The following is a 17601-nucleotide window of genomic DNA, read 5'->3' as shown; positions in this document are numbered from 1 at the left end:
CAGTGCCCAATTTATCTCTTTCCCCACCCGCTCAGCGCGTGGCGGCCCCACCGACAACTTGTGCAAACCGAGCTGTACGGCTTTCTCACCTGCGCATGCATCCGTTTGGTGTGTGTATATGTGTGTGCGCGCACAGTCGCGTAGGATTTTCTCTCTCTACTTTCTCCCCTTCCCCTTCCAACGCGGCAGGAAGAAGGTGCGCTGGGCTGCTGTGACGAAGCGCCACATTCATGGCGCCACACAGGCATGCCACGCCTTTGCCCACCCCCTCCCCCTCCCTCCCTAACCCGCACTTTTCCATGTGAATCTCCTTTCTTTTTTTTTTTTGACGTTTCCTGTCGTCATCTTTCTCTGATTGCACGCACAACACTCTTTCCACACCTCTCTCTTGCCCCTCCTGTGCTCATCCCAGCATCGCTAGATCCGTTCTCTCCCTGTGTATATCCCCTCTTCTCGCCTCAGACGTTGTGAACCCAAGTAAGAATCACACCGCATGCACAGATATATACACACTCGCCCATAAACATCAGCACTGTGCTCCCAGCATCGACTGTCCACATCTCTGTCTTTTCCCCTCTGCTCTGGCAGCGCCCCCCCTAGACTTCTTGCCATGTTGCTGAGCCGACTCTGGCACCAGGCCAGCGCTGCGCGTGGCAGCAGGGCCCCCGTCGTCTCCTTCACGGCTGCGGCGCTTACTAAAACACTGGTGACCGATCCGCCGCCGCTGCCGCCGATGAAGGGCGTCGCCTTTGGCACCCTCTTTTCGCCGCACATGGTGATAATCGACTTCAGCGACGGCAGGTGGGGTGCGCCGGCGATCGTACCTTTCGCCAACTTTTCGCTGCCGCCGCAGACGTCGTGCCTGCACTACGCGACACAGTGCTTTGAGGGAATGAAGGTGTACGCGGACATTGCTGACATCACGAGGGCCGCGAGGGGTGAGAAGCTGGAGAAGCAGAGCCTGCGCCTGTTCCGCCCTGACCGGAACGTTGCGCGCCTGCGCCACAGCATGCGCTCTCTGTGCTTCCCGGACTTTGACGAGGCGGAGATGCTGAAGGTGATCACGGAGTTCGTGAGGACGGAGAAGGATTACGTGCCTAAGGAGCACGGCTACTCGCTTTACCTGCGTCCGGCTGCTATCGGCACCGCAGATAGCCTTGGCGCCACTCCCTCGAGGTCGGTGCGTCTCTTCGTGATTGCTTCGCCCGTGGGGCCGTACTACCTGCCGCCGGAGGGTCAGTCGGGTGCGATGGCCATCAAGCCCGTGACGCTGCTGGCGGAGGATAAGCGCAAGCGCGCGTGGCCCGGTGGCACTGGCGGCAGCAAGCTGGGTGCCAACTACGCTGGGCCGCTACTGGTTCAGGAGGAGGCGCAGGCTCTCGGCTACAACCAGGTGTTGTGGCTCGGCTCCAATGATGAGGTGCAGGAGGCCGGATTCATGAACTTCTGCACGCTGTGGAAGACGAAGGAGGGCAAGACAGAGCTGGTCACCGCGCCACTGGACGGGACGATCCTGCCCGGCGTGACGCGCGACTCGATCCTGGCGCTTGCACGGTCGTGGGGCGAGTTCGAGGTGTCGGAGCGCCCGTACTACATGTCTGAGCTGGTGGAGGCGCTGCAGGAGGGGCGCGTAATGGAGTGCTTCGGATGCGGCACGGCTGCCATTGTGTCTTCCGTGAGCATGATTGGGTATCGCGGCAAGGAGTACAGCGTGCCGCTCTCGGAGCCGAGCTACGCGCGCCGGTTCCTGAACGAGATAACGGATATCCAGTATGGCAAGACGCCGAGCCCGTGGTCAGTGAAGGTCGAGGCTTGAAGCGGGGCCGATGTGCGTAGTCGCTCGCACCGAAGGACGCCCAGGCGGGTGTGGCGGTGCTTTTTCGGGGGCCACGACGGGTCGGCGAGTGGCCCGGCAGGGGCTGCGCGGAAGACGACGGACAGGCAGCGCCGACGCGCGATGACTTGGGCGGCGCGTACTCCGCCAGATACATACACACACACCACACACACCACACACACCACACACACCACACACACCACACACATACACATACGCATACACACACTCGCGTACTCCAGTGGGAGAGGTACGCATATCTTGCACCCTCTTTTCGGAGGGTTGAGATGGGCGCAGGTTCTCGGTGCTCATTCATATATATTTTTTTTCGAAACTGTCTGTGAGCGTGCGCGTCTCACCGTACGACGCCATCCGTGTCTCTCTCTCTCTCTCTCCTGCTTTTTTTTTGGTGTGGCTCATCGCCCATGAACCCCATGCCCCCCTCCCGATCCGATCCGATCCCATCCCATGCAAGCACTCACGTGAGGGGAAGAAGAAGCGCCACGCGGCACGCACTTCTTCCTGTTCTCGCTGCCATTTCCTTCTTTCCTGTGTTCTCTGTTTGCTTCTTGATCCTGGCTAGCGTCCCTGGTGATGAGGGCACACACCTCCGTGCGTGGCGTCACACGGTCCCGTACCTCTCCCTCCCCCACTCTGTGGCGAAAGTCAGGCAGCCCCCACACCCCCACCCCTGCCAGTGCCGAACCGCTTCTGGTGGTGACAGGGTCAGGTGCCCACTCCACAGGGGGGAGGCCAGCGCGACTCCTGTTGGCAGTCAGGCCCTGGACGGCGTGTTGCTGGAGCGGCCGGTGACTGTGAAGACGCTTGTGCCGTCCTCGCGATGGGCCGAGCGATGACGGGCCTGTGTGGCCGGGCCGGGGGTGAGAGCGGGTGGCTGGGCTCATGCTCCATGGCGGCGAATGGCCGCGCTGAAGCAGGCTAACAAAACTACTGCTATCGCCTTTTCTGCACTTCCGCTTCTCCCTGTGTATGGCACCGCATGGGCGTCAGTTGCTCAAGCACACACAATCACACGCGCCAACCCAACTTCCTGTTTTGATAGAGAAGAGCGTCTTCCCCATACGCTGCTGTTGCACGCATCATATTTGTCGAGCTCGTAACAGTTCTTTCGCAGCTTTCCGCTTGACATATTTTTGCTGAAGGACGCAGCGGCTGCGCACACTGGCAGCTCGTCGTACAGAGGCGCTGATCCCCTCATTTCTCTCCTCTTCCTATCCACCTGCGGCGCATCACCATGACGTACCCACTGAAACAGGCGGAGTACAATGTGGGCACCTTGGAGGAGCGGCAGGCGAAGTATGCGACGTGCATCGCGGAGCTTCGCAAGGTGCTGAAGAACCCTGAAAAGCAACTGGTGGTGAGCGAGAAGATGCTTGATTTGTACAGTAAGGATGAGTCGCACCACATGCATGTGCTTCCTGCCGCTGCGGTAATCCCGAGCTCTGTGGAGGAGGTGGTGGCAGTGGTGAAAGTGTGCGCGGCGCACAAGGTGCCCATGACGCCCCGTGGCGCTGGCACCGGCGTGGAGGGTGGCGTCATCCCTTACGCTGGCGGCGTCGTCATTGACACGGCGGGACTCACCAGCATGAACTTCGACATCGACAACGCGTGTGTATGGGTTGGCGCTGGCGTGAGGAAGCTGGCACTGAACCGCGCAGCGAGCGAGAGGGGCTTCCTGTTCGGGCCTGACCCCGCGTCGGACCCGTCCGTTGGCGGGATGGTGTCGACGTCCGGGAGCGGGATGTCAACACTGCGCTACGGGACGACGCGCGAGAACGTGATCGCGCTACGCGTTGTGACGCCGCGCGGCGACGTTGTGCAGACGCGGCAGGTTGTGCGGAAGTCGTCCTCTGGGCTGGAGCTGACGCAGCTGTACATCGGCAGTGAGGGCACGCTTGGGATCGTGTGCGAGGTGTGCTTCCGGCTGTTCCCCACGACAAAGTACTCCGCTGGCGGCTACGCCGCCTTCGAGTCTACAGGCGATGCTGTGCGCTCCGTTGTCGCACTGCGGCAGCGCGGTGTGCCGCAGACGCTGCTGCGGTGCGAACTGATGAACAAAGGGATCGTTGAGGCGACGAACAGCTACTGCAAGACGGCGCTGCCCGAGATGGCGATTGTGCTGCTGGAGTTCACCGGCAATGACCAAGGGATGAGTGACATCAAGCGCGACTACCAGTACGTGGAGAAGATCTTCAAGGAGGTGGGGAAGGCAAAGGTGATGCACTACTTGCGGTCTGGTAAGGAGATGGACGATGTGTGGACCGCGCGCCGCACGTGCCATTTCTCTGCCATGCACAGCCGCGGCAAGACAGAGAAAGTGTTTGGAACGGATGTGTGCGTACCGATTTCGAAGCTGACGGAGATAATCGAATACACGGAGGCTGAGTTTGCGAAGGCGAACAAGAAATGCTTGATCTGCGCACACATCAGCGACGGCAACTTCCACCTGGTCATCCCCTTCTCCAACAAGCAGGAGATAGCGGAGCTGCGGGTGTTGGAGACAAAAATGATTAAGCGTGCCATCGAGCTCGGCGGCACAACATCTGGTGAGCACGGGATCGGTGTGGGCAAGGTGCACCTCGTCACAGGCGAGCACGGCCAGTCGCACATCGATGTACAGGAGGCGATCAAGGTTGCATTGGACAAGGACAATCTGATGAACCCCGGCGCATACTACCCGTTCCAGCAGCGTCTGTACCCAACCGCGCACCTGTAAGAGCTGCTGAGGGCGGCGCTCTCGCGTGTTCGTGTGTGGGCTGGTGGTGCTGCTCCTTTTCCGCAGGTCAGGGGGCGACCGCCAGAGTCGCAGTAGCATCGACTCTTTTCTTTGTGGGCTTTTTTGCTGTGCCTTTCATTTGCGGTTGTCGCTGGCAAGCTGTGTTGCTGCACGCTGCGTCCCCTCCTTTTATGCTCGTCTGGTTGGGGGAGGGGGACGGGCGTGTTTGCGTTTTGCGGTTCTCTGTGAAGGCGCCTGCCGCTCGAGAAGCTCCGTCTTCCTCGTTGTGCGTCTGCGCGTGCGTGTATTTTCACCCTTCCTTTTCTTCTTTTTGTTTTGAGGCAAACAAAGTCCATGGTCATTATGGCCGGCCATCTCTCTCTCTCTCTCTCACGCAGACTCTGTCTCCTGCGTAGCCCCACCCTTCCGTTTCTTCCACCGTTGGTGTCGGGCCTTCTCTGTCCCTCTCGCTGTTGCTTTCGCGCTATCCCCCACCCCCTTGCTCTCCGTGTGCACCTCCGCGTGTGCCTCTCGAGCTCTCTGTCGGTGTTGTTTGTGTGCCTGAGCGAGTGTGCGCGGCTGCGTACGGTCGCGTGCACGTGTTGTCGTGCGCGCGCGCGTTCCAGGACGTGGCTGCTTCTCCTCCGTCCTTCTCTCGCTGTATGCGCCGTATTGTGTCAGATGCCGTTTGCATCTGCAGGGCAACAGCGAACGGGGATGGGGGAGAACAGCGACCCCCCGACACCACGCCCTTTGAGCTGCTCACGCGTGCAGTGGGCGGGGGGGGCCTTGAGCCACTTGCTAACCGTTGCAGTCGCGAGGCCAGACAGGCGCACACACTCACGCGGATGCACGCTCACGTGCACCAGCGGGCGGACAGTCGGGGAGGGGGTGGTGGTGGTGGCTGCGCGCGTTGTCGCCGACTTCAACGTTGCTGCACAATCGCTTACCAGCGTGTTTGACGTTCGGTGCAGCGCGGCGCTCTTTTCGCTTGCTATTTTTTTCCCCTTTGAAAATGTCGATGTGAAGGGATGTGGGGGAGGAATGCCGTCCAGGCAGGGTGGACAGACGCACTATCAACGGAGGGTCGTGGCTCCAGAGGCGCCTTGGCGGCGGGGGTGGGGGGTGGAGTGCAATAGCTCGGGAAGCCAGAGATAGAGGGAGAGCGCGCGCAGATGGCTGCATGGCAGCATACGTGCACGTGCGTTTGTTTGTGTAGTCAGGGGAGGCTGTTTGCATAGGAGGAAACCCCCAAACATGCGTGGTGTGTATGTGTGCATCTGTGCGTGCCCTTTTCTCTACAGGTCGATAACCAATCGTGCGCTAAGCAAGAGTAAGAAGGTGAGAGACGGTACCTCAGTGAAGCGAAGAGGATGACGAGCAGCCGGCACGACACCGCACAGCTTCGAGGCGAAGAAGGGGAAGGAGCAGTCGTGAGCTCTGTGTGGCTCTGCTTCGCCTTTCTTTCTGCATGCTTGCATAGGGCTTCCGACCATGCGTACAGCTCCCCTTGCACGCTTGCGAAAGGAGTGCTGCTTTCGGTGTAGCGTCGGAAGTGGGAAGGCGGGCAGAGTAGGGGGAGGGGGCTACTAGTGCTGCGGACGCTGACGGCGCTGGCGATGCCGTGCACGCGGTGCACAACGTATATTCGCTCCTTTGGTTTCGTTCCTTTCACTAAGTTTCTTTCTGCCATCTTTTTTTTTTGTTCCTCAGCTCTCTTTTCTCCAGAAATAACATCCTCCCGGGTGGCGGCGTGGGGGATGGCGGGAGGAGGGGAGAGGGACGAACCCGCGCTCTCTCTCACACGCATGCTCCCCTCCCTCCTTCATCTGTGACTGTCTTTTCGGTCTGTACGTGCTGGCTCGGCGCCTAGACTCCACCCTCGCTTTTGTGTTTTCATTTTCTTCTCGTTTCCTTTGTGTCTCCTTCGTTTGACCCGCGCACGCATCAAATTTCGAGCGACGCACCACTCAACTCGGTTCTGTGTCCGGCGCACTCTCTCGCCGCTGTCCCCTCTCCGTCTCTGAGCCATTGGTGGTTGCTGTTGCCGCTGATAAAGCCATGTTGTACACGTAAGGCTTCGTCCTGCCCTTTTATGCCTGCGCCTTCTTTTCTTCTCTCTTTGTGTTGTCGCGCCACACGGGCGGCGTCATTTTAACAGTAAAGGAAGCAGAGCGCCTCTTCGCGCTGCGTGCCCCTTCCCTCTAACTCGGACAGCAGCCGCCTCCGTCTGTCTCTCTCTGTGTATGTGTTGGTGCTGGTGAGTAGGCTGTGCGGAGGTGTCGTGGTGCACGCCTGCCGCCGTCGTGCACAGCGGCTACATACCTGTACACATACGAACACATTGGGCCAATAAAAGAGCGTGAGAGCGAGCCTCGAAGTTCGAGATTGTCGCGGCGAAGCCGAATGCGCAGAAGATCACCAAACAGGAACAGGCAAGAGACGACATGCTCGTTGCATCCCCTCGTAGCCTATGCACACGGGCTTGCATGCACCCTACGCGTACGAACACACCTCTCTCTCTCTGGGGCTGTGATGGGTGATGCACGCACATGCATGCGTGTCTGTGTCACTCCACTGAGCCGCGGGGAGCGCGCTACGGCGCCATCGCGTGTTCGTGTGTGCGTGTCTCTGCCTGCGCTCTTCTTTATATCGCTCATTGCACGTCTGCGCTGACCATCCCAGTTGCCGCTGCTCACGTGTGCGCGCAGGTGTGTGTTTGTGTGTGCGCCGCTTCTCTCTCCGCCAACCCATCCTCCTTCCTTTTTTCTCCTCTTGCCTCTCCCGCCCCGCACGCACACGCACTTTGTCCGTCGTTATCACCGGGCTGTGCCACCGACGTAGAGCAGTGTGGTTGGTGAGTAGCACACACACACACACACACACACACACACACACACACACACACACACTGGCACACACGAAAGCTACGTAGAGTCATTAACCTCTGTTCTCCCTTGCCACGCCTCTCCTAGCTTTGCGCTATCCGAATTTGGGGGTTTCTGCATATCAGCCGCGGTAGTCGCAGTTTCGCATCCGCGGAGTGAGAGAGGGCATTCGAGAAGGACTTGTGTGCCAGTGCATTCTAGTGCGCGACACGGTCCCTTTCCTTCCAGGGAATGGCGTACTACGGATTGCCTGAGCAATCATCCAATCGAGGTCGCGGTGCGGCACATCCGCGCACCACACTGCGTGTGCGAAACGTCGCCGCCGGTGTCATGTACCATCTCGTTTTCGAAGGCGACTTGCAGCGGCTGTCTGGCAAGCAGCTGCGCCACCATCTGGCGCGCATCAGTCACATACCACCGACGGAGCAGCAGCTCTTTGTGCAAGGGCAGGTGTTTTCGCCAGCTGCTGTGGGCGGTGCTGTGGGGCTGCGCGAAGAGGATGTTGTCGACCTGGTGCAAACGGCCGAGAATGTGCAAGATGACGACGGGCGAGAAGGCTGTGATGGAAGCAACTCCATGGCAACGGCGTCCTTACCCCCTCCGTCAACCGACACCGGCACGCTTTCGCCCCAATTGCCGTTGCAGAGCAGGTCTGGATCCGGGGGCGTCAGCGGCATGAGGAGAGTGGCTGGCGCCTGTTCCGCGTCCGCATCGAGGGCGTCCACCGCCTCATCGTCGACTCGCCGAGCACCGTCGCCTGACCGCCTTGTTAACGCATCGTCATTTGCCGCGAGTGGAGTCCGGGGACAAACTACCACAGGCGATGTCATCGCGTGCAAGCAGCGCACCGAACCCTTACGGCAGCAGCGTCAGCCTGCGCCGCTGAACGACAGCAGTCTGCCCCTTTGGACCTCTGCCACAACGTTATCCTCCCTGCCGTCTGGGAACTGGCCCAACGGCTGTAGCGGCGACGTGGAAAGTCCGCGGCCCCAAACTCCTGCGCAACGCTCATCTCGTCGTGCGCAAGGCAGCGTGAACGCAGCCTCCCCGCCGTACGCGTATCCGCAGTCGTCGCTGCAACCAACGGAGCCCCTTGCTCGGCCGTCGGCGCCGCAATCTGATCTGCGTCAGCAGTGGTCCTATGAAGTAGCGTCTCCACCGCCGCTAATGCCGCAGCGGTCGCACGTCCCGCTCGCATCACCGTCTCCGCTGAACGCACCACCGCCACTGACATCACGACCAGGGCCAGTGAACTACTGTGGAGCGCACGCAGAACCCGCAGCTGGCCTCAACTACACTCACCACGATGACCACCGCAGCGTCTTCCGTGACCAAGCTAGTTGCGATCCGTCTCCATCGCAGCGCGCGCTGCACCAACAGCAGGTGCATCGCCCTCGCGCGGTATCCCCTGGCCCGCATGACGGATCAGCGCCACATGTGTCTGCGCTAGTCGCACGCGGCGCTGTCATCCGCGCCGATGAGCTGGAGACCATCCTGGATGAGCAGAACTACATATGGCAGATGGAGGAGTACCGCTTCCGCACTGAGCGGCAAAAGCGTCTCACCGCACTGCAGCACCGCCAGCACGAGCTGATGCTCGAGTCGGCCCGGTATGACCAGGCCGTGGCCGAGGTGGAGCGGCAGCTTGCGCGCGAGCGGCAAAGGCTGGAAGAGCTGCGGCAGATGATGGCACGCAACGCCACAACATCTTGCTCGCCGATTGACCGTGAGCACGGTTTGCAGGACCCACCTACTGCCATGAGCGACGCACCGCATGTGATCGCGAGGAATTCTTCTGCCATGCATCACGGCCAAGCTCGTGATCACGCCTACAGCGCTCCACACGACGCACCGTACTTCCCCACAGGTGCTTCCGACGGCTTGTCGGCAATGAACGAGGAGGAGGTGATAGCCGAGGTCTAAGTGATCTCATCGCGAGACTTTCTATTTGTGTGTGTGTGTGTGTGTGTGTGTGTGTGTGTGTGTGTGTGTCGCTGTGTGATCGGATGGGCCTATGGGTGTGGCGGCTGCAAGGCTCGACGTGCTGCATCTCTGTTCTTCTGAACACACGCTTCTCATTCTTTAGACTCCTTGCTGATCTAGATACCGTTGTTGTGGCATGCGAGTGGGTGTGCGTGCTGGTCGGTGGTCTCACTCTCCGCACGCCCTTCGGCAGGAAAGGAATCAAGACACGCTCTTCGCAAAGGACTTCTCATGATCGTCGTGAGACGCATGGGATGGCTCCTCTCGCACTCTGTATGTGCGTGCACGCTGTTCAACTGCTGCTGTTGTGTCCAGCTACACAGAGCATCGCCATCCGTCGTCGAGGGTCGACCCTCTTTCTGGTAGCGAGTTAGACAAGTAGCGGTGATGGTGTCCATCTCACCCTCTCGCTCATGGTCTCTCCTCTCCTTTCCCCCTTTTCGACAACATTTTCCGCACCTAGTCCATCTTGAATCGCGCTTCTTCAGCACACCTTTACCCCTCCCGCGTCGGCTGTCATCTTCATCTTCACGCTCTCTCTCGCACTCGCTACGCAGCTGTGGTGCATCTTATATAACTTATTTTGCTCGCATCGTTCTCAGGGCAGATCTTCACATCCCACCGAGCATTGGCGTTGTTGATCAACAGGATCCCCTCCTACCATCCACCGTGTCGTGCGACAACAAATCATCACCATACTCCGCTTGCTGTATTGCCTCTCCCTCATCACGCGCCATTGCCTTCACACGCACACGCACGCGCCCATCAAAGTGAATTCTTGCTTTTCTTATCCTTATTGCGTGTTAGTGATTCCTGGCGAGGATCCACCACCCTCCGTCATGACCTCGTCGTCTGTTACCCCTGATCAAGTGCTGGCTTTTACCGCCCCCACGGAGCGGTTTCTGTGCCCACTCACGGCGAACAAGTACGGCGTCGAGTTTTACCAGTTCACCATCCGCGATATCGAGCAAAACAAGGTACTGTTCGAGGTTGGCGAGGCCCCGGATGGCTCCGCGGATGGGAGCGTTACCGACATGTTGGCCCGCGTGGCGCAGCTGTCCGAGGAGGAAGCCGCGGCTGCCCGCACCATCCGCTACCGCTTTGCCCCTTCGTTCCTGCGCAAGACCGCCGTCGGCGCGAAGCTCGTCTTTGGTGTCAACGGCGATCAGCCAGTCCCAAAGTTCCGCATGATTGAGCGACACTACTTCCGAAATGTGCTGATCAAGTCCTTCGACTTCGAGTTCGGCTTCTGCATTCCGCACTCGACGAACACATGGGAAGCCATCTACGACATGCCCAGCCTGAACCCGGAATGGGAAGAGGCCATCGTCGCCAGCCCCTTCGAGATGGCAAGCGACAGCTTCTACTTTGTAGGCAACGAGCTCATCATGCACAATAAAGCGTACTACGCCTACGACGGCGAGGAGCTGTAAGCTCGCTTGTATTGGTGGACGTGGCCGACGGAGTGGCGCATGTGGCGAGGCGCGGCCCAGCAGCGCAGAGCACAGTGCCGAGAAGACGATTCGCTCCTTCTCCGTCCTATTCGTGCTGTCGGTCACCGGTGGGCCGCCGCTGTCTGAGCCACTGCAGGCGCGATCTTTCTCTCCCGCATTCTCTGAGTAGATCCCCATTCCATCCTCTTTTTTTTCGTTTGTGTGGTGTTTACGCAATGAGCGGGGCGACGATTTTGAGGGGACTGAAGTCATTTGCTCGACTAGCAGTGGCAGCATGGAGTGCAGATGGTGTGCGGCCTGCTGCTGCGCTGGCAATGTGGTGCCCCTCCACCCTCGCCTGCTTTTTCTTTGCTGTGAGAGCGGCCGGCTCGGGGTTGTACCCGATATGCCACGTGAGACTCACGGATCTCTCCAAGAACACCTCATTTCACGCTATGATCTTACACGCAGTGACGTGATTACGCACACCTCACTCGCGCTGCATGGGCTCCCCCCCCTCGTCGGGTCTCTGTGGCTGCCCCCTGTACCCCTTCAGAACGACAAGCTGTGAGCTCATTGTGCACAGGCACATGTCTATCGACGGGCCGCCCTCCACTCGACCCATCTACTCCTGTGAACGGCGAGTGTATTGAGAGGGTTTAGTGCCCCATGCCGCTGCAGACTCATGACAGCGTTCCACCTGTCGCGACACATGCAGGCAAGCTTCCCTCCCAGACAACAAGGTCGTCTCGGAGCAGGCCCCATAGTCCAAAAATGCGAGCGCTGTGCGCCGGCGCTGTCAAGCATGGCCGACGTGGCGTATCGCACCCAGGCGGAGGAGCATCCAGGTGAGGGAAGGGCAAGAGTGATTCACGAAAGCAACGCGGGGGAGAGCAATACTGATCAGCCCCAAGGTGCGTGTGTGCGAAACATGCGGCATCTCCTACATCTGACAGGATGGAGCTGATGCGGCAAAGATATCGGATGCATGACGTGGGCACCCCGAGCCTGCACCATCGAGCCCACCAGACTCGAATGTGGAGAGCTTGCGCACGATACTGTGGAATACCGTTGCTTGAAGCTGCTCAGAGCGAAACATGTCATGCAGGCAGCGGTGCGCACGGTCGCAGAGAGCCGTGGTCTGAGGCTGGCCAACCTCCTTCTTGAACCCATCCGGCGTGCACGTAGACGAGCCCCTACTAGCAGCACGGCATACGCCACCGCCTCCACCCTCGAGGAGGACGCTGCACGCGGCCCAGGTGGGTTAAGGCGTGCAGCGCAGCCAGGTCCGTGTGGCGCCGATCGCGCTGCAGGTATGCGAAGAAGGGAGGGGGGGGAAGGCAGGAAGAGCCCGCTAGACGCATGGGCCTGATTCGACGGCAGGATGGCTCTTCCTAGACGCCGAGGATGTAGCCCGCAGTGCGGCAGAGGCTGGTGGGCTGTGGCTGTGCATGCGTGTGTTTGCGGACTTGCTCGTGGGTGGAATAGGGGTACGCTGCGGAGGAAAAGAGAAACCCAGGTGCGGTAGTCAAGGAGGTCGCGAGGCGCGAGAGGGAAGGCAGAGGTGAGGGTGCTTGATGAACGGGTCGAAGGGGGAGCGAGAGAGCCAAAAGGAGGTGAGATGTGATGAGCAGTGGTGTGTTGTTCCACACCGCCCCCCCCCCCCCCCCCCAAACAAAAAAAACCAAAAATAGACAACAAAAGAACGATGGAAACGAAAAGAAAGCTGGCGCTGCACCCACACTCGTCGTTTTCGTCTTTGCCCCATTCTCCGTGGTGTTTGCTCTCCCGTTCCTTGCGCTTCACGTGCATACTCTGCTGTGTGCGTGTGCGAGTAAGTCTCATTCCCTTTTACTTTTCCTCACCATTGTCGTCGTCGTTATGTGTGTCGCGTCTGTCCCTCTCGAGCGTCTGTGCATGGATGTCACCTGAGGAAGGCGGCTCCTTCTGCCCTTTTTTTTTTGTCTTCTTTACGCCGTTGCACTTCTCATATATGTATACATGAGTGTGCGTGTGTGTGCATGTGCATGTGCATGTGCATACTTGTGTATGCATGTGTGTATATGTATATGTGCGTGTGCGCGTTGGCGTATGATAGGAACGCTGTTTTATGAGCAGCCACGGGATTCAAAAGCAAACTGATGAACAGCAACAACAAGTAAAGTATGCACCACGCGAAAGAAACCCGAGAACGAGACGAACAGGGGCGACAAATGAAAGCGGTGCTCTCTCTCTCACGCGCGCGCACACAGACACAGAGACACCGACAGCAACGACTGCAGGCTGGCGTGGAATGATGTGGCCGCTTATTCATGGAAGAGGGGCAAAGGGCGCCGTGTCAGGAATGCGACGACGCGCGACCTGCGCAGATACAGTTGCCTGCTTTGCGTGAGTGTCAGTGCGCGTTGGTGTGCACAAACCTTCTCTTGCCTTCGTAGTTTGTGAGTGGGATGACGGATGCGTAGGCTGCGGTTAGGATACCGACACATGCACACGCGCGTTCACAAGAGGACGCACACCTTCTTTATCCTTCTTTCCTTTCGCTTTATGCCTGCTGTATCCTTCAACTGCGACTGCTCTCGTCACCATCTTGCTTCGCGTGCGAACTTATACACTCGCTGAACGGTGCATCATCCTGTTTCTCTCTTCGTCTCCACACCCCTCTCTCGCTCTCGCTTTACAGAACTCCCACTCAAATTTATATTTTTTTGGCGCGGCTACTTTGCTTGCTTGCCCTTCTCTTCTTGGCGCTCGGTCTGCTAGGCGACCCGGGATTTGTGCCGCGCGTGCCGCAGAGGTAGATGAACTGTGGGGCTGGCTGAGACGTTTATTTGTTGACGTGCTCTTGGTGGAATGGGCACGTGTTGAGATATGGAGACACTTCTCTATCTCGTCCTATCTTGTTCAGGTCTTCTTCAGAGCTGTTATATCTTGCCCTCTTCTCAATCTTCATAATCGTCGTTCTTGTCGTCTTGGTTGCAGCAGCTGACGCACAGCGTATGCTGGCTTCTACACGCGTGCGCGAGTGTCTCTCTTTCGCTCTTTATCATCTGTGCTTGATCTGATTACAGACTGACGCGCCATCGTCCATAAGAGTTTGCATCGCCACACCCACAATGGCAGCGGTGGCGCCGACGCAAGACGTATTATCGGTGTCTTGTAGTGCGTCAAGATCGCCCGAATCTTCTTCGACACCGTCAAGCTCTCTACTGCAAAACCGTTCTAGCGCCGCTGCGCGCCCCGGGAGGTGGCCTTCAGCGTTCCAGCCGCCTCACAGTACCGTTGCTACTCTCGTCGCGGACATGGAAGAGGACGGAGCTGTGGGCTTTCTTCCCTTCTGTCTGCAACGCCTGCGCGGACCAGGCCGAGTGCGCCGCGTTCCGCCAGGCACGGCGTACCGTTCTGCCGGCGCGCTGCTGCGTCGCCTGCTGCGCTACAATGAGGATGGCGAGGTGCGTGTAGAGGTGGTGCGTGAGGCTGCCGGCGGAGTGAGCCTTGGCGCTGGGTGCATGGAACGACGGCAAACTGCCGCTGCTGTAGCAGCGGCATCGGAAGAGGTTCGGGAGGACCAGCAGCACCAGCACCAGCACCAGCAGCAGCAGCAGGTCGCAGTGACACAGCGCTCACAGCCGAAGAGCCAAGATACCAAGAGCACCCGCACGAAAAGCCAAGCTCGACGCGAGCGTGCTTCCATTTTGGCGATGGAGACGGAGCGACGGTACGTTGCCGAGCAGGAGTCCAGATTGTCGTCTCTTCTACAGGCACTGCCACTGCTCCGCGTGGTGCCACCGCAGTGTCTGCTGCAGCAGGCCTACACGGAGGAGCTGGTGCCGGAGCCTGTGAGTGACGTGTTCACGCCACCAAACATAGGCATAAACTTCAACCCTAGCCCGCCGGCATCGTTGTCAGCCGTCGTGGCTCACACAGATCCGTCACAGCTGTGCTCGGGCAGCAGCAACAGTGATGTGGACGGTGGTGGCCGAACCAGAGGCGGTAACGCTGGCCAGCGTGGCGCCGTGACGGCGAGGGATTCTTACGTATGCGGCGCCAACAGGCTCGGCCTCGGCTTTGCAGTTCTCCTCACCCCTGAGGAGGCGGCTGGGCTACACGAGACACCGCCGCGCCGAACATCAGCACAACCCGCCAGCTCTGCCGCCACTGCCGTCGGCGGTGAAGTCGGCGACGGCGAGGCCCGCACTTACTCGCTCGACCTGCTTGGCACTGTGAATACCACGGCAGCTCCCAGCAGGGCTGAAAGCTTGCTCACCACCGTCCCTGAGGGGGCAGCATCCATGCGCACAGCAGCGACGAGCCGCAGCACCAACATTGTAGCAGGGAAGCCTCCAGTGTCCGTGGAGGTGGCGGCCGAGAGTGCACAGGCAGCAGCAGCTGCAGCAGCAACTCTCAACGGCATTGTCATCGACAACGGCTTTGGCGTCACTATCAAGGTTGGCGCCTCTTGCGACGAGCCCAACTCGCTTCGGTGTGTTGCGTGGGGTGGCTGCCGCCCAACATTGCTGCGAGCGGTGGTGTGGCGGTTGCTCAGCGACTACGCGCCTGCTGCCGTCACGCGGCAGAAAGCGGAGCTGCAGCGCAAGCGCCGCCAGTACGAGGGCTACACGCGGCAATACTGTAGCGCTCTGACGATGCTGTCGCTGAGAGAGTCGCCGTCGACATTGCCATCGATGTCGCCGCTGCCGCGCTCACACGGGGGTGGCGGCGCTGCCAGCGCTCCTGGCCTTCGCAAGGCGGCATCACTGTCTCGGCTGCCCGGCAATGGACTACCACCGAACAATGGCCATGGTCTGACGCTCAGCGGCGGCGTATCGCCCACGTCGGCGGTGGCATCCCTCTCGCCCTACGAGCGCGCTATTCTCCAACAGATGCTGCTGGACCTGCCGCGCCACCAGTCTCCCATCTTTCATGCCGGCCGCTCCCTTGCGGGCATGGCGCGCTGCTTGTTTCTCTGGTCCCAGCGGCACCCTGCCGTCGGCTACGTGCAGGGCATGGACGACGTGGTCGCAGTTTTCTATCATGTCTTCCTTGCGGATGCGCTGCGGCAGTTCGCGCGGGTGTCGGCGCAGGCTGCCACGTGCGCGCGCGCGTCTCACCGCCAGGCGGCCATGCACGAAGGTGTGCAGAGAACGAACGGGACGGCAGCGGCAGCTCGCTTGGACAGTGGAAGCGACGACGATGAGGGAGACGACCGTGACGATAGACCTGCCTCGGCGAGCGGCGCGGAGTTGGGCAGCATGGTCTGTGACAAGGGCACGCGAGCCGTTATGCGTCTGCTGGTGTCGTCACTCTCTGCCTCGGTGCAGCGGAAATCCCGGTCTTCCACAGGCGCGTCGACACCGACGGAGTTGGCGACGCCAATCACCGTGACGACGCTCAGCACGCCTGCCACTCGGGCCACCACAGCCGCCGCGCTCTCCCCCTACCTTTCCGAGGAGGACCTTGACGTGCTGTCCGACACACCCGCCGCCCTGGACGCGATACTGGCGGAGTTACCGGAGAGCTACCTGACGCAGGTCGAGGGTGACACGTACTGGTGCGCCGGCCGTGTTCTGTCGCTGCTGCAGGACAACTTCATGCCGGGCCAGCCGGGCATCTTACGCAATGTACGTCGCCTTGAGGCCCTCGTGCGCGCTGTTGACCCCTCTCTCATTGTCTTTCTGGACGGGTATGGCTTGACTGTGATGGACGGCTGCTTCCAATGGCTGCACTGTCTACTGGCACGTGAGCTGCCGCTGCCGCTGCTGCTGCGTCTGTGGGATTGCTACCTGGCGATCGGGATTGGTGGCGATCGTGCGCCACCGACGACTGCAGCGGCCAGCGGCGCTCACCCGACGCCTTCTTCGCTGGCCGCCGCCGTGACAGCGCAAGGCTCCTCAGCGAGCGATGAGGAGATCATGTACTTTCACGTTTGCGTGTGCTGTGCGTTGCTCCGCAATCTGCGCGCCAACCTGCTCGATAACTCTTCGCAAACTTCCACTCCGACTGCACCAACGGCGCCTGGCGGAAGGTGGGGCGCGGCGGCTCTCGCCACGGTGCTGCCCATCTTCGGCTCGCGCACCACACACGAGGAGGGGAGCGGCGCGGCGGCACCTTCAGCAGCAGACGCAGCCGCACGTTCGGGCACGTCTTCGACAGCTGAGCCGCCTATTGACGTCGTGATGAGCACGCTGAAGCATCCGTTCGAGGCGCTCTTTCCCCAGTACGCGTCCGCAAAGCAGCAGCATCCGCTGGATAGGGAAGACAAACATGAGCGGTGCGGCGAGCGTGCACGGGCGCGGACGCTGGAGGCGGCGATGCGGTGGCTGGACATCCTCATTGCCGACGCTTACTGCATCTGGCGGAAGCATCAGACGCATGGGTGAGGTGCACCTCTGGCATTGGGGGGCTTACATGTGTGTAGGCTCTCCTTGCCTTCCAGCTAGTGGAGTGTACCGGTGCTGTGGCGTCGATGTGAGCGTCCCTGTCAATTCGAGGGGGAGGCAGTGATGAAGAAGGAGGATAAGGAGAGAGCGTGTCGCACCAGTGTGCGAGAAAGGCGAGTTCGCGAACACCAGCACAAGCCCAAGTGCTCCTCTCTTTTCTTACCTTGCGACGTTGCTGACGCGCACTCGTCGTGTGCGTGTGCGTGTATGCGTGCGTCTTCATCGTTGTTGAGCATGGCGCACTTCTCTGCGGCCCTTCCTCCTTCTCCTGCTTCTTACGCTG

The 17601-nt window shown here is 60.0% G+C and overlaps 5 protein-coding genes across 5 annotated transcripts; all 5 read left to right on the top strand.

Moving 5' to 3' along the window:
• Positions 1-610: 610 nt before the first annotated feature.
• Positions 611-1816, top strand: LMJF_27_2030 (putative branched-chain amino acid aminotransferase; the record flags this gene model as incomplete). Its single annotated transcript, XM_003721964.1, has 1 exon — positions 611-1816. One exon carries the CDS (start codon positions 611-613, stop codon positions 1814-1816), a length of 1206 nt encoding a protein of 401 aa, XP_003722012.1.
• A 1276-nt stretch (positions 1817-3092) lies between these two features.
• On the top strand, positions 3093-4574 carry LMJF_27_2020 (D-lactate dehydrogenase-like protein; the record flags this gene model as incomplete). Its single annotated transcript, XM_003721963.1, has 1 exon — positions 3093-4574. The coding sequence occupies one exon, from the start codon at positions 3093-3095 to the stop codon at positions 4572-4574; it is 1482 nt and encodes a 493-aa protein (XP_003722011.1).
• Positions 4575-8629: 4055 nt separating this feature from the next.
• Positions 8630-9385, top strand: LMJF_27_2010 (conserved hypothetical protein; the record flags this gene model as incomplete). Its single annotated transcript, XM_003721962.1, has 1 exon — positions 8630-9385. The coding sequence occupies one exon, from the start codon at positions 8630-8632 to the stop codon at positions 9383-9385; it is 756 nt and encodes a 251-aa protein (XP_003722010.1).
• Positions 9386-10284: 899 nt separating this feature from the next.
• On the top strand, positions 10285-10878 carry LMJF_27_2000 (conserved hypothetical protein; the record flags this gene model as incomplete). The annotated part of the gene is made up of 1 exon (XM_003721961.1): positions 10285-10878. The coding sequence occupies one exon, from the start codon at positions 10285-10287 to the stop codon at positions 10876-10878; it is 594 nt and encodes a 197-aa protein (XP_003722009.1).
• A 3302-nt stretch (positions 10879-14180) lies between these two features.
• Positions 14181-17258, top strand: LMJF_27_1990 (conserved hypothetical protein; the record flags this gene model as incomplete). Its single annotated transcript, XM_003721960.1, has 1 exon — positions 14181-17258. One exon carries the CDS (start codon positions 14181-14183, stop codon positions 17256-17258), a length of 3078 nt encoding a protein of 1025 aa, XP_003722008.1.
• Between the last annotated feature and the right edge of the window lie 343 nt (positions 17259-17601).

The sequence above is a fragment of the Leishmania major genome, chromosome 27 (assembly GCF_000002725.2).
Source record: "Leishmania major strain Friedlin complete genome, chromosome 27".
Classification (NCBI taxonomy): domain Eukaryota; phylum Euglenozoa; class Kinetoplastea; order Trypanosomatida; family Trypanosomatidae; genus Leishmania; species Leishmania major.
This window is presented reverse-complemented; position numbering and strand designations above follow the sequence as displayed.